The sequence below is a fragment of the Peromyscus eremicus genome, chromosome 2, assembly GCF_949786415.1.
Source record: "Peromyscus eremicus chromosome 2, PerEre_H2_v1, whole genome shotgun sequence".
NCBI lineage: Eukaryota > Metazoa > Chordata > Mammalia > Rodentia > Cricetidae > Peromyscus > Peromyscus eremicus.
In genome coordinates, this window is record NC_081417.1 from 156787000 (window position 1) to 156801421 (window position 14422).

A 14422-nucleotide genomic window follows, 5' to 3' on the forward strand; every position below is an offset into this window, starting at 1 on the left:
GTTATCTATCGCCCGGAGACCGAATTGCCATGCAGACACTCTGACCGAGTACAGGCTGTCCCAGTCAAGCCTGTGAAACTGGACACAGTATCTCCATCTGAACCACTATGATCCTTCATTTCGATGCCGTGGCAACTTTCTAGAACTACCTTCCTCACTCCTCCGTGTAGGAGCTTGAAGTCAGCCAAGGCACAGACAGGTTTGAGGCTGCAGCTCCGAGCAAGCAACAGCTCGTGCCCCTCAGCCTGTGCGTTATGACAAGGGAGCACGCTCCCACTCCAGGTGGAGGCTGCTGAATGTCAGTCAAAACCCATCCTGACTCCGTGTCAGGAATAGCTTATTCCGGGTTCATCTTCCTTCCTTGGCGTTCAAATTGTGTATGGAGCAATTAGCATTTAATATTTCGTAATTAGCATGCTTAATGTGATTCTGATAAGTTCCTTGACATTTTCATAAAAACAGCACGTTCCCTCCCACCCTTCAAGAAGCAAGACCCAGTTTGTCAAAAAAAAAAAAAAAAAAAATGCGCGCCAGTCTTTTTTGGTTCTGAATATGCATGTGTGGGGCCTCTTCCTGGGCTCTGCTGGTAAATTTAGAAACTCTTTGGGAAAGAGGCCCATTCTTATTCCGCAGCCACCCGCTCCTGGCTCACAATTCAAAGCAACGTAGCCAAATGGCGCGACAATCCTCGCAAGTAAATAAAAGTCCTCTAGGCGCCCGGACTAGACTCCCGATCTGCTCAAACCCAGCGAGCAGCCGAGGCTGAGGCCCCGGCCCTCGAACCCCTGCGCCGGCGCGGCCCGCCCCGGAACCCTCCCGCCGCCTGGGCCCCTCGGCCCCACGTGGCCCGGCAGCCGGCCGCACTACCCTGCTGCCGCTGACGGACAGCACACCCAGGCCAATCACCGCTGGTTGCGGCCCGGCGGCCAATGAGCACCTGGTGAATCCGCGGGCCGGCCCACGCCGCCATTGGAGGGCCTGGGCTCCGCCCCTCGCTGTAGGCCCCGCCCCCGGACGGGTTAGGTTGTGGCGCGGGCGGCGGGCAGAGCTGGTCCCGTTGTGCTGCGGCTCCGCGCGGCCTGCAGTCCCGGGCCCGCGACGCGCGCCGCCTGCCATGGAGCCCGGCCCAGACGGCACAGCCGCGCCCGGCCCCGCCGCCATCCGTGAGGGCTGGTTCCGAGAGACCTGCAGCCTGTGGCCTGGCCAGGCCCTGTCGCTGCAGGTGGAGCAGCTGCTGCACCACCGGCGCTCGCGGTACCAAGACATCCTCGTCTTCCGCAGGTACCGCCCGCCGCGCGCCGGTACAGCTGTCAGAAGTTCTGCGCTAGGCCCGGCTCCCGCGTCCACGTGTCACTCCCAGGACACGTCAGCCGAGGGGACCCCGAGGCCCACCCAGCCCCCACTCGTGGTCGGCCTGCCACGTGTCACCCTGACGGCCCAAACCGGGACCCCCGTGTCGGCCACGGTGCGCGCCCAGGGCGGGCTGGGACCCGTTCTCCCTGTGCCCCTGAACCCACATCCCCGACTGTCACTCTGCCCGCAGTAAAACCTACGGCAACGTGCTGGTTCTGGATGGCGTCATCCAGTGTACTGAGAGGGACGAGTTCTCCTACCAGGAGATGATCGCCAACCTGCCGCTCTGCAGCCACCCCAACCCGCGGAAGGTACCGCAATCCCCCGGGTTCGGCCCTGAGCTCAGGCTCCCAAAAAGCAGGTCTGGCAGTAGGTGAGGTGTGGGGCCAGATGTCACCCAGATGGTTGTCAGAAAATGCCAGCCAGGATGAGTGGAGCCCTTGGGGGACCTGGTCTCTTGAGAAGCCCTCAGGGAGAACCGGGGCTGCCAGGACCCCGAGGCACAGAAGGGGTGCGTAGAAAATGACTCAGACCTGTAGCTGGGAGGAGCATTGACAGCTCTAGGTTCTGTGGGAGTGGACCTGCTCAGTCCTGACTTGCCCTTCCCTCACCCAGGTGCTGATCATCGGGGGTGGAGATGGGGGCGTCCTACGGGAAGTGGTGAAGCACCCCTCTGTGGAGTCTGTGGTCCAGTGCGAGATCGATGAGGTGGGTGCTGTACAGGAGGTCTGGGTTTGAGTCACCAGGGTCAGCTCTGTCCCATCCTGACTCTGCACCTGAGGCGCAATGTTCTTACCATCCCTGGCCTGTTTCCTCAGTCTGAAAAGATGATTCAGTAGGAAAACCAGATAGTTAAAACCTGGCACACACAGCACCATGGATGTTAATTCTTAGTATGTTCAGAGCTGGTTTCTGCCTTAAGGCCCAGGCAGGGTGTGGGAGCCCGTTTTCAGGATCCTTGGGGCTTTACTCAGCAGGTCCGCATAGAGAGGATGTTTGGACCACGGGCCTGAGTGCAAGTGTCTGAGATGGTCTGCACTTGGCTGTGCTGGGGGAGGTCTTTTGTTCCACCCTTTGACATTTCTATAAATACCCTGGGGCAGAGACAGTCAGTGCCATTGGAATAGGCTATCCTGTATTTTCTGTTTATCTCCACAATGTAAATCCTTCTATCTAATATTTCCTGCTGCTCTCACTCAAGAAAACTCTGGGGAACTGTGGAGTTGGTGGGTAAACACCCCGCAGAAGGATCAGGGACATTTCCAACAACTAAAGCATCTGTCCTTTATACCCAATGTGGTTTTAGTTAGCACTTGCTGTATGCTGAGCATTGCCCAAGGTTCTGGGATGATACAGTGATGGACAGGTGAGTCCCTGAATATGCAGCTGATGTTCTGGGTTGGAGGAGACTTCCCAGAGTGACCTGATGAGGCTAGACAGGGGTAGAAGGTACAGAAGACACAGGAGGGTACAGGTTAATAGGGAGTCTATGGCCACACATACCTATAACCCCAGCACTTAGGAGACAGGAGCAGGAAGAGATCTAGAGTTTGAGGTCAGCCTGAGCTACCTGAGACCCTGTCTCAAAAATATAAAAAAGAGCCAAGCAGTGGTGGCGCATGCCTTTAGTCCCAGCACTCAGGAGGCAGAGGCAGGTGGATCTCTGTGAGTTCGAGGCCAGCCTGGTCTACAGAGTGAGTTCCAGGACAGGCACCAAAGCTACACAGAGAAACCCTGCCTTGAAAAACAAAACAAAATAATAATAAATAAATGAAAGGGTCAAGAAAGCCCCATTCAAATGGGACAGTTGGTCTGCAGGAAGATGAAGCCTGAGTGAGCACCAGGCAACAGCCAGCCAGCCCCCTGAAGAGCTGAAGTCCCTCCCATTCTACAGCTCTATGGAAACTAAGGTTCCAAAAGGGAAGGTTCCAAGGAGACCCAACCAGGAGTCTCTAACCTCTGGCCCAGCCCAGTCCTTCCTGTCCCCCTTTCCAGGATGTCATTGAAGTCTCTAAGAAGTTCCTGCCTGGCATGGCCATCGGCTACTCCAGCTCAAAGCTAACCCTCCATGTGGGCGATGGCTTTGAGTTCATGAAACAGAACCAAGATGCCTTCGACGTCATCATCACCGACTCCTCAGACCCCATGGGTGAGCCAGGGCAAGCCCCACACCATGCAGTAGCCCCCAGGCGCCAGTGCTATGTTCTCCCTTGACACCACAGATGAGAGTGCAGCTTGGCTTTGGTCCATAGCAACCTCAGTTTCTTCCTCAGCCTCTCCACTGTTTTTGATTGCCCAGCATCTAGGTGTGGTGTGATGTGGTGGGAGTGGGGTTAAATGCAGGGCCCCCCAGATGTCAAGACAGTAGGCTCCACATTCCATAAACTTGGGTGCAACTCCAGCTCTGCCACTGAGCAACTATGTGGCTGTGTCATGGGTGACTGTGGCCTGGATGTCTCAGCCAGGGTGGCCATGGTCTCTGCCCCTCTAGGTCCTGCTGAGAGCCTCTTCAAGGAGTCCTACTACCAGCTCATGAAGACAGCACTCAAGGAAGATGGCATCCTTTGCTGCCAGGGTGAGCACGGGCACAGTCGGGTGCAGGGTGGGCCAACTGCCCTCTCTGTGGCAAGGCTGACCCACAGCCTCCTCCACAGGTGAGTGCCAGTGGCTGCATCTGGACCTCATCAAGGAGATGAGGCACTTCTGCAAATCTCTCTTCCCTGTGGTGGGCTATGCCTACTGCACCATCCCCACCTATCCAAGTGGCCAGATCGGCTTCATGCTATGTAGCAAAAACCCGGTAAGCTGGGGGCTACCTGCATGGTAGGGAATGGGCAGGCATAAGAGCCCCGTCTTGATACCCTTTGGTCCCTGGCCCCCAGAGCACCAACTTCCGGGAGCCCGTGCAGCAGCTGACACAGGCCCAGGTGGAGCAGATGCAGCTGAAATACTATAACTCCGACATGCACCGGGCAGCCTTTGTGCTGCCCGAGTTCACCCGCAAGGTGAGTGGCCTGCCAAGCTCCCTTCTGTGCCTCCTTGTCCTGCACATCTTACACATTGTCCTGACACCCTTCATGTCCCACTAGGCCCTGAATGACATAAGCTGAGCCTAGGTGCCACTGCAACACCACCCGAGACCTCAGTTGGACTGGACCAAGGAGCTTCCAAGGTGTCTGGGGCCCCACCAGCCCTGGACCAGACTCCCAGATGACTCTTGCCCACCAACCAAGTGTTACAGTCCCCAGAATGCTGCCTGGCCTGCCCTGCTGGGTGGACTCAGTCTCTCTGTCTGTCTGTCTGTCTATCTCTGTGGCGTTCAGCCCCAAGCCTATACCAGCTCTGTACAGCACCATCTATGCCCTCTGTCACCCAAGAAAAAATGTGTATTTATAACAAGCTCAGTCGTGACCCTTGACCTTTTCTGGTCCCACCAGTGCTACTGATGAATGTGGGGGTGTTCTGTGGTCTCTGGCAGAGAGGGAACCCAGCAGTCATAAGACCAGTCCCCAGATCTCTCCTGAGAACCTGATGGGCAAGGTGTTAGAGAACCTTCTCTAGGGCCCAGTACTATGGTGTAAAGGATCCAGGTAGGATCATCTTACAGGATTGAGGCAGGGTGCACCCTGGTACTAGAGGCAGTCCCAGAAGGGACTAATAAGGACCTGGCCATAATCATCACCTGGAACATGTTTTATCACATCTGCTCAGTCTGGCAATGCAACTGTGGATCTAAACCTGAGTTCAAATCCCGCTTCCAGGTTCCAAATGTGGGGCTGTCCTCTCTCCAAGGTGCTGAACCTGACCTTCAGCTCAGCACCACCTCTTGCTCATCAGAACCAGGGCTCTAGTTTCTGGAGAGAGAAGCCAGGTACAGGTGTCCACTCCCTGCTCAGGAATGACCCACAAAGCTTGCTAGAGTGGGAGTTACCTACCCTTTCCCTACCCTGGCCAAGGGGCAAGGAAAGGGGAGCTTATGGGAAAATTATAGGCTAGCAGGGGCACTAAGGTGGTTGGTCCCCTACCAGAGTGACACTACAATCTCTTCCCTCATTTGAGCAGCCACAGAGGGTCCTGTGTTCACAGGAGTGATTCTGGGCTAATGAGAGTGGGGACCCAGTGTCTGGCACACTCAGACCATGTGCCAGTGAGCTGATTGGCCTCACTGTGTACTGGCCTCATCCTAACTTCTTAGGTGCCCATTCCCAAAGCTCTCCTATCACGTTGGGATACTCCTGGCTGCTCTCATGTCTGCCCAGCCAAGTGGAGGGCAGAATTGCTCTGCTGTGGGCCAGGGGTCAGGAAGTCAGTCTCTGAGTACCCAACCCTGCAGGCAGCATCTCCAGCTCAGACCAATCTTCTCTTCAGCTCCCAGAAAGATAGCCATGGACCACCATCTTCCAGCCTGAGGCAGGTCTAGCTTGAGACCCAGGCAGGACTGCTGGGGGGGCAGGTTGGACAACCTTCCGATCCCTAAGTTGGGTGTCTGGAACCAGGCTAGGGTCCAGTCTCCATCTATCGCCCACTGGCACGGTTGACATGAGTTCGTTTTGCCTGGTGCCCTGACCTCCAGGGCTGTGACTAGAGCCACGTACCAAAGCTCCCTGAACCAAGTGTTCTAAGTTGGAGCAGAGGTAGCAGACCCAAGAGAACAGTTGCAAAAACCAAGGGCCTCCTCCAGTACCACTTGGTCCCTGCTCTGACAGCCCTCACCCTCGGCAGCAGAGAGGCCTGGAATCTGCACTATTGATGCAGAGCCTTGGGAGGCCTGGGTCCATCGACTCGTGCTGGGAGCAGAGGAAATCTGATTGGCTGGTTTTTCCAGACAGGGTTTCTCTCTGTAGACTGGGCTGACCTGGAACTTACTTTGTAGACCAGGCTGGCCTTGAACTCCTTTTTGAGATCCTCCTGCCTTTGCCTCTGAAGAGCTGAGATTAAAGGTGTGCATCACCACACCTGGCTGGAAATTTTACCTAGAGTTTTAAAATTATCAAATTAGCAATACTATTTATTTAAGATTTCATAAATTATTTATTTGGTCATTGCCCCTAATTATAGTCATAGCTCTTAAAATGCTTGGAATTTCTTGATGGGAGTACTATGTCATTCATAATGGGTTCCTTCAATGACACCTGACTTGCTAATGAGGTGATTTGGTTGGGTCACCCAGCCTTACACTCAGGTCACCAGGTACTTAGTGCAAGACAGGTCAATGGCCTCCAGGGGAGGGGCTAAAGGAGTGGCCATAGTCCTTTGTAGACACTGCAAGCAGAGACGGGAGAGTCCGGGTCGCTGAAGCCAGGAACAGTGACCAGAGGGACCTAGGTTGTGTGCCGGCCCACTGCCTCTGCCCTCTGCAATGTGCTCCGATGAGTGTGTTTCCTTGGGTTCTGTGAATGGAGCCTGAGGGGGGCAGTTCACAGGGACCCTCATTGAAAAGTCGGTCATGCCGGAAGGTGGTGGCACATGCCTGCCTTTAATCCCAGGCAAAGGCAGGCATATCTCTTGAGTTTGAGGCCAGCCTGGTCTACAGAGTGAATTCCAAGACAGCCAGGGCCACACAGAGGAAACCCTGTCTCGAAAAGGAAAGAGAAAAGTCAGTCATAAGTCACTCTATTTGTGACTGCTGTCCGAAGTGAAGCTCGTCTTGTGAACTCTCACCCCAGATCTGCTGCCACCACCACACATGTCAGGCAGGCTAATGTGGGAATGGCTAACACACTAGTCCACAGCCTTCTGTGGAGTGGTAGACCATTGGTTTGTGTGTTTTCTCCTCTTCGTCTCTAAATAACAAATCCACATAACTGCTTGTGGACTTGGCCATGTCTGCCATCATTGATTGGTTGGTTTACTGTGAGGATTAGAGGTTGGAGATACTGTTCGGTGGTAGAACACTTGCCTGGCATGAACAAGGCCCTGGCCTCCATCCCAGCACTGTAGAAACAAGGAGTTAACGCCTCCTCTTCTGCCTGCCTGCCCACCTTGGGAAGCAGCCTTTCATGTACAGCATGCTCACAGCTGGGACAGGAAGTAGCCCAGTGTGGTTCTATCTCCTACAAAGTGAGTTTTTCCCAAGATGTTGATTGGTTATCTTGCTTTTTTTTCCCTATAATTTGTACATTTTTATTTATTTACTTATTTCCAAGACAAGGTTTCTCTGGGTAGCCCTGGCTGTCCTGGAACTCCCTCTGTAGACCAAGCTGGTGTCAACCTGCCTCTCCCTCCTGAGTGCTGGCCTTAAAGGCATGCACCACCACCTGCTGTGTTTGTTGTTTTAAAAGACATTATCTCAACACGTAGTCCAAGCTGGTCTAGAATTTAGAATCCTCCTGCCTCAGTCTCCTGAGTGCTGGCATTGCAGTCATGGCTGCCATGCCCAGCTACAGCCGCTTCATGAGGTAGCTGGAAGGTGAGTTCAGAGACGCGATACAGACAACATACTCCAGCCAGCAGTGCAGACATCAAAGCACTCACGGCCACCTAGCACCGAGCACTACGTCCCAACGTAGAAACAACAGTCCCAGAATCTCCAGGGATAGAAGTCCTCTGTGCCTGGGTCCCTCTGGAATAGCCTGGTCTGACTCTGCTTCTGTTTCTCTGGGTTTGCATCTGATACACTTCATTGACCCTGGGCTGACCCTGTGCACGGGGCAGGGAGAGGATTTAAGCTGGGGCTCAGAGACTCACAGTCTAGGCTGGGTGATGAGATCAGCTCAGCTTCAAGGGAGACACATCCTCCCAACAACCCATCTGAGACCAAGAGTGTGGATCGCCAGCTCTGCCCTACCCGTCCCACAGGACTGAGGTGCTGTGTTCCCTCAGCACTTGAGAGAGCAGAGGCCTGGGGGCTGGGCTTGAACTCACTGGGCCTTAAATCTTGGCTTTCTGTCTATAGAAGGGAGATAACTATCCCCTCGGTGTTGGGAAGATGAAGGAAGATGGTAGTGAATTACTGGGACCAGTATAAAAGGAAGAGGTAAAGGATGAGGTCAGGGAGTGTGGGAGTTTGGGAAGAGACAAAAAAGGAGAGGAGAAAAAGGAAGATAGGAAGGGAGAGAGAGAAGAAGGGGAAGCCATCACGCCGATCCTCAGGCACAGCTCTGCCCAAGGCTGCTCCTCAACATACATATTAAGGCTACTCACACATTCCTTCTGCATCCTGCCGACACATCTGCCAGATGTGGCTCGGGTTGCCAACAAGAGCAGCTGTCCCCCGACGTGCCCAGCTGCAAAATGAGGTCCTGGAGATGGCAGGAAGGACACAGAAGAGAAGTGGCCAGAAGAACAGCAGTGCCAGGAAGTAACTGCAGTCGTGGGATCCCCTGCCCGGGCCTCAGTCTTGCTGCTTGCTGGAAGAGGCTAGATGACCTGGTGACCCGGGCCAGAGGATGCCAGGGCTGTGGTGTGTCTGCAGCCCCTAGTCCTGCCCCCTGGATCTTGTCCTAGAAAGACTAGGTGTGACTCCCTCCTTGGGGCTGGTCCCTGTAGTTTCCTGAGGCAGGCCATATTCAACTCAGACAATCTGAAGTTGAATCAAGTTGAATATGAACTTCACCTTAAACCAACTCTCTTGGCAATGACTTTCCTAAAAAACATGTGCAGAGATATTACAATAGCTGTGTTCAAGACCTTGGGTGAGACCTGAGGTCCACGGACCAGAGCAGAAAGACAGGATGCTCATCATGGGGGAAAGAGAGGTGACAGTGGCAGACTTCAGCTAGAACCTGCTGCACTATCATTTCTATGATCTTGAGTGCCATGACATCGCTGACCCTCAGTCTTCACAACTGTAAAGTGGGAAGAATGTGAAAATGAACCCGGGCTACAGAATCAAATTCCCTGACTTTGACCCCTCAGTTTATCTGCTTGGTGACCTGAAGCCACTAGTTACTCCTCCTCTGAAAATAGATTAACAAGAAGATTCACTTCCTGGGAGGGAGAGGTCTTGAGTGAAGACATATGTGTACAGGGCCTGGCACCCAATCAGTGGCAGCCATTGGCTAGGATCAGGACAGATATGGTTGGCAGCATTCTTGTTGCCTAAAGGGCATCTGCTCTGATAAAATGCAGATTTGTCCACCAGCTCTCCACTCCACTCAGCGCTCTACCACTGTGTTTTTGAATAGCGTGCTCTGCACCCTGCCCATACAGTAGAAGGAGAGAAGCAATTCTGGCAAGCTGTCCTCTGACTTTCATGCTTGTGCACACACACAACAAATAATAAAACAAAGGTAGTTTAAATGACTTGGTGAAGCTGGGAGGTGGTGACACACATCTTTAATCCCAGCACTTGGGAGGCAGAGGCAGGATCTCGGTGAGTTCGAGGCCAGCCTGGACTACAGAGTGAGTTCCAGGATAGTCTGGGCTACACAGAGAAACCCTGTTTCCAAACCAAAAAGAAGGAAAAAAGAAAAGATAAACAAATGAACTCGGAGGTTATGTAGGAAACATTCTTACTTGTGGTTGCCTGAAACTATCTCAAAAGACACTCCCAGAGACACAAGTTCCCAGAGGCCACAACTTCACACATCTGTAGCAGCTGCCTGCTTAGCTCCATGTCACTCTTGTTATTAGTCATTGTGGCCAAGGATTATTGTTTTAAAATATTTGATGGCAGCATCTTTATCTTTAAAAACATTGCACAAGCTCTGTGACTACACCCATAATTTATGATGGCATGTGTGTTGCCACAGCAATGCTCTGCTGTTCCCAAGTAAACATTAAATGGCAGAATTCCTTAGATGATCTCTCTCCGGTTTTTTTTTTTTTTTTTTTTTTTACTTGATACTGAGGATCACACCCAGGGCCAAGTATGTGCTGTGCCACTGAACTACCACCTATTGACTGTCTTTGATTTTGGAGTTGAGGCAGTGAGGCAGATAGAGAAAGGATTTTTTTTATATAATTTATTTAACTTTTATGTACACTGGTGTGAAGGTGTCAGATCTCTTGGAACTGGAGTTACAGATAGTTGTAAGCTGCCATGTGGGTCCTGGGAATTGAACCCAGGCAGGTCCTCTGGAAGAACAGTCAGTGTTCCTAACCCCTGAGCCATCTCTCCAGCCCAAGAAAGGATTTTTATATTATGGTCTGGACTGGCCTTGAACTCAAGATCCTCCTGCCTCAGCCTCCCAGTACTAGAGTGTGGCTGTGTGCTCTTGTTTATATGAGCTGATTACTCAAGGATTGTGGAGTTGTTTCTCAAACATGATTACATACAAGATTATGATTTAAATATAAACTGTCCCCACAGTGGGGTTGGAGACATAGCCCATCAGTTAAGAGTACTTGCTGCTATTGCAGAGGACCCAGGTTCAATTCCCTGCACCCACATGATGGCTTACAACCAATCTGTAACTTCAGTTCCAGGGGATCTGATGCCCTCTTCTGGCCTCTGAGGGTACCAGATACACACACAGTTCACTTACATACATGCAAACAAAACACTCATACAGTACAAAAAAAAAAAAAAAAAGAAAGAAAAGAAAAAGAAAAGAAGTACACACAGGCTCCTGTGTTGAATGCTTGGCTCCACAACTGACATGCTATTTTTGAAAATTTACAGGTTCTGCTTGAAGAAGTGCGCCGGGCGGTGGTGGCGCACGCCTTTAATCCCAGCACTCGGGAGGCAGAGCCAGGCGGATCTCTGTGAGTTCGAGGCCAGCCTGGGCTACCAAGTAAGTTCCAGGAAAGGCGCAAAGCTACACAGAGAAACCCTGTCTCCAAAAAAAACCAAAAAAAAAAAAAAAAAGAAAAAAAAAGAAACCCTGTCTGGAAAAACCAAAAAAAAAAAAAAAAAAAAAAAAAAAAAGACTCCACCTCACAGAGGAGAACAGAGTGAGCCTGGAAAGCTGATGGAAGCAGAAGGTTTGAATACAAAATCCAATATGGCTTGTGAATTTTACTCTTACTGTGAGCAACATGGCTAGACCTTTGCTTCTATAGCCTTAAGGATCCCATGTTTGGGATCCAGAAGAAGAAAAGGAAGAGGAGGAGGAAGGGGAGAGACAGAGAGACAGAAAAGAGAGAGAGAGAGAAAGGTGTGGGCCGTTCTGTCGTACCTTCTGGAAAAATGCAAACGCCCATTTGCTGGATGGCAGGTGTGACTCTGTAGTTGGGTATATACTTAGCATGAGGGGGTTCCAGGGTTGGTTCCCCAGCACAGAAAACAGAAACTTGCATGGCCACCGCTCTTGACAGTGATGTGTCCTTACCTGGCCTGTGACCCTCCTTTTTCCTACTACCCCCAAGAACACAGTGGAAGTAGCCCTGGTCTCCTTTCTTTTGCCAAGTCTGCTTCTTAAATTTTTCAAAAAGGTTAATTTATGTGTATGAATGTTTTGCCTGTACCTGTCAGTGCACCATGTGCCTGAAGAGACCGGAGAAGGGCGTTGGATCCTCTGGAGCTGGAGTTGTTAGTGGCCCTGTGGATGCCGGGAAAGGAACCTGGGTCCTCTGCAAGAGCAGCCAGTGCTCTTAAGTGCTGAGCCGTGTCTCCAGGCCCTCTACTTCTTTAGTATTTTTCTTTCACAACTTCATTCACACATATGATGGACGTGACCACATCCGCCTATAACGCTGTCATCTCCTATCTCTATCACAGGACCCCTTCTTCTTAACACGACCCCTTATACTTTTAAGTCGTGTGTGTGTGTGTGTGTGTGTGTGTGTGTGTGTGTGTGTGTGTGTGTGTCTCCCAGGCCCACTGTATTTAATTAACCCTACTCACACAAGTGTGTGTAGGGAGTTATTTACTTGAGCAAGGGCGGCTATTGTGTGGCTATCCTCCGAGCCAAGCAAGCACCATGCCATTTGGGGGCAGTCAGCTGCACCTCTTGTGAAAGGGCTATCCCAGCTGGGCTGTTAACCATGGAGGACTGGGAAGGGCCACAAGACCCTCACCTGAGTATCCAGCGTCTCCCTTCCACCTGGTGTATGCATCGCTGCTTTAACGGCAGTGGGCCCCTGGAGGACCTATAGGAAACTGAGGCAGAGAGGGAGACTGGATCTCAACAGGCTGAGACTGCTTCTCTGGACCGTGAGAGGCCCCAAACTTTCCGAAGGATGAGGGTTGAGTCTGCTTAGAAGGGGCTGGGGGACAGATGTATACACATACACACATACATGGGTAGCTCCCAGGTTATAGCTATTTTGTGATTTGACTGTAGCACGGTGGCTTGTTTTCGATACCCAGGCATATTGCTTCTGCAGGTGGAGCAGAATGGTCAGCCAAGCAATTCTTTATGGCTAGGGGCTATTGCCTCGGACAGCCTGACTCAATTCCTCATGTCAGGAGGTGGTTACCCAAATGTTGTATGTGACTGTCCTCCAAGCCAAACAACTGCCATTTGGGGGCATTCAGTTGTGCCCCCTTGCAAAAAGATTATCCCAGTTGGGCCTGTTGACTGTTTATACCCCTTCCATGGAGGACTGAGGAGGGTCACAAGACCTTCCTGAGTACCCAACTACTCCCTCTACCTGATATATGCAATTCTGCCTTCATTGCATGTGACCTTGGGAAGGGGCCAAAGTACAGAGGCTGGTGATGACTAGCAAAGGGGACATTCACCCCTGCTGGTAAAGGCCTGGTGGGGAGGAGCGCCCACGCCCCTGAAGTACCCTCACCTATGAGCCCCATAACTCACTCGTTTCCCAAAGTGAACTGGGGTGGAATCTTGTCCTCGGGACCTGAGGAGGAGGAGGAGGAGGAGGAGGAGGAGGAGGAGGAGGAGGAGGAGGCGGCAGAGATAGAGACTTTGTTTAGTCGCATCACTGGGAAGGAGTTTTAGTGAGAGCAACTTCCGGACCACTAGCACTGGGAATGACTTCTTGTGCCTTTTCCTTAATAACCAGTTGTTCACCAAGAGTCTCCTTCCTCCCGTGACATGAAATGCCTGTCAACAATGCAGGAAGTGTGCAGGTTCCTTGTCTCCCCATCTCCTTATCACAAGAGGGAAACCCACCAAGGGCAAGGTAATGTCAGTGTGTCCCTGAGGACAAGCTGACTGAGGAGCTGTAGCTCACATGGGAGGCCCTCCCTAAGTCATGAGTATAGCCATGTTGGGAGGAGGGAAGCCATCCTGAAGGGACGTTGACATCTGAGACAGTGACGGGCAGGATCACATTTTGAGCAGTATTGCTTAGCTATGCACACCCCTTGCTCTCCACTCAAACCTCAGGTCAGGACCCTACAGACAGGTTGAAGAGCTCATCAGACCTCCTATTTGTTCTTCCCAACGTGGCCACATGGGATAAAGCTTCTTTCTATGGTTTCCTCTATTATGTTTAACTGGCCTATTGAGAGCAGATGGCTGTGACTAGCTGCTTGAGTCTGACCTACAACATTTCTCTCTCTCTCTCTCTCTCTCTCTCTCTCTCTCTCTCTCTCTCTCTCTCTCTAATTGATTACCAATTAATTCATTTGTTTGTTTATTTATTTTGGTTTTTCGAGATAGGGTTTCTCTGTGTAGTTCTGGCTGTCTTGGAACTTGCTCTGTAGACCAGAGAGTGCACCTGCCTCTGCCTCCTGAGTGCTGGGATTAAAGGCATGTGCCATTATGCCCGGCAAAAAAGGTCATCCTTGGGGCTAGAGAGATGATTCAGCAGTTAAGAACACTTGCTGCTCTTCTGGAGGACTCAAGTTCAGCTCCCAGTACCCAAATTCTCAGCTGCCTGTAACTCTACAGAGGATCGATGCTCTTTTCGGGCCTCCAAAAGCACTTGAACATACATGGCGCGCACACACGCGCACACACACACACACACACACACACACACACACACACACACACACGCTCACTCTAAAATAATCACTGTCCTCGTGACTAATGAAAACAACCAAGCTGGGCGGTGGTGGAGCACGCCTTTAATCCCAGCACTCGGGAGGCAGAGGCAGGTGGATCTTTGTGAGTTCGAGGCCAGCCTGGTCTACAGAGAGAGATACAGGAAAGGTGTAAAGCTACACAGAGAAACTGTCTCGAAACCCCCCCTGAAAAGAAAACAGCCAGACCCAGGCCCCTCCAACAGTCCAGTCAAAGGCCCATTCTTACCTTTTCCCCGTAGACCAATC

The 14422-nt window shown here is 51.8% G+C and overlaps 1 protein-coding gene across 1 annotated transcript; it reads left to right on the forward strand.

The window, feature by feature from the left end:
* Positions 1-1084: 1084 nt before the first annotated feature.
* On the forward strand, positions 1085-4752 carry Srm (spermidine synthase). The gene is made up of 8 exons (XM_059256280.1): positions 1085-1281; positions 1544-1664; positions 1969-2061; positions 3349-3502; positions 3845-3928; positions 4008-4153; positions 4236-4358; positions 4443-4752. Exons 1-8 carry the CDS (start codon positions 1115-1117, stop codon positions 4461-4463), a joined length of 909 nt encoding a protein of 302 aa, XP_059112263.1. The 5' UTR covers positions 1085-1114; the 3' UTR covers positions 4464-4752.
* Positions 4753-14422: the final 9670 nt, after the last annotated feature.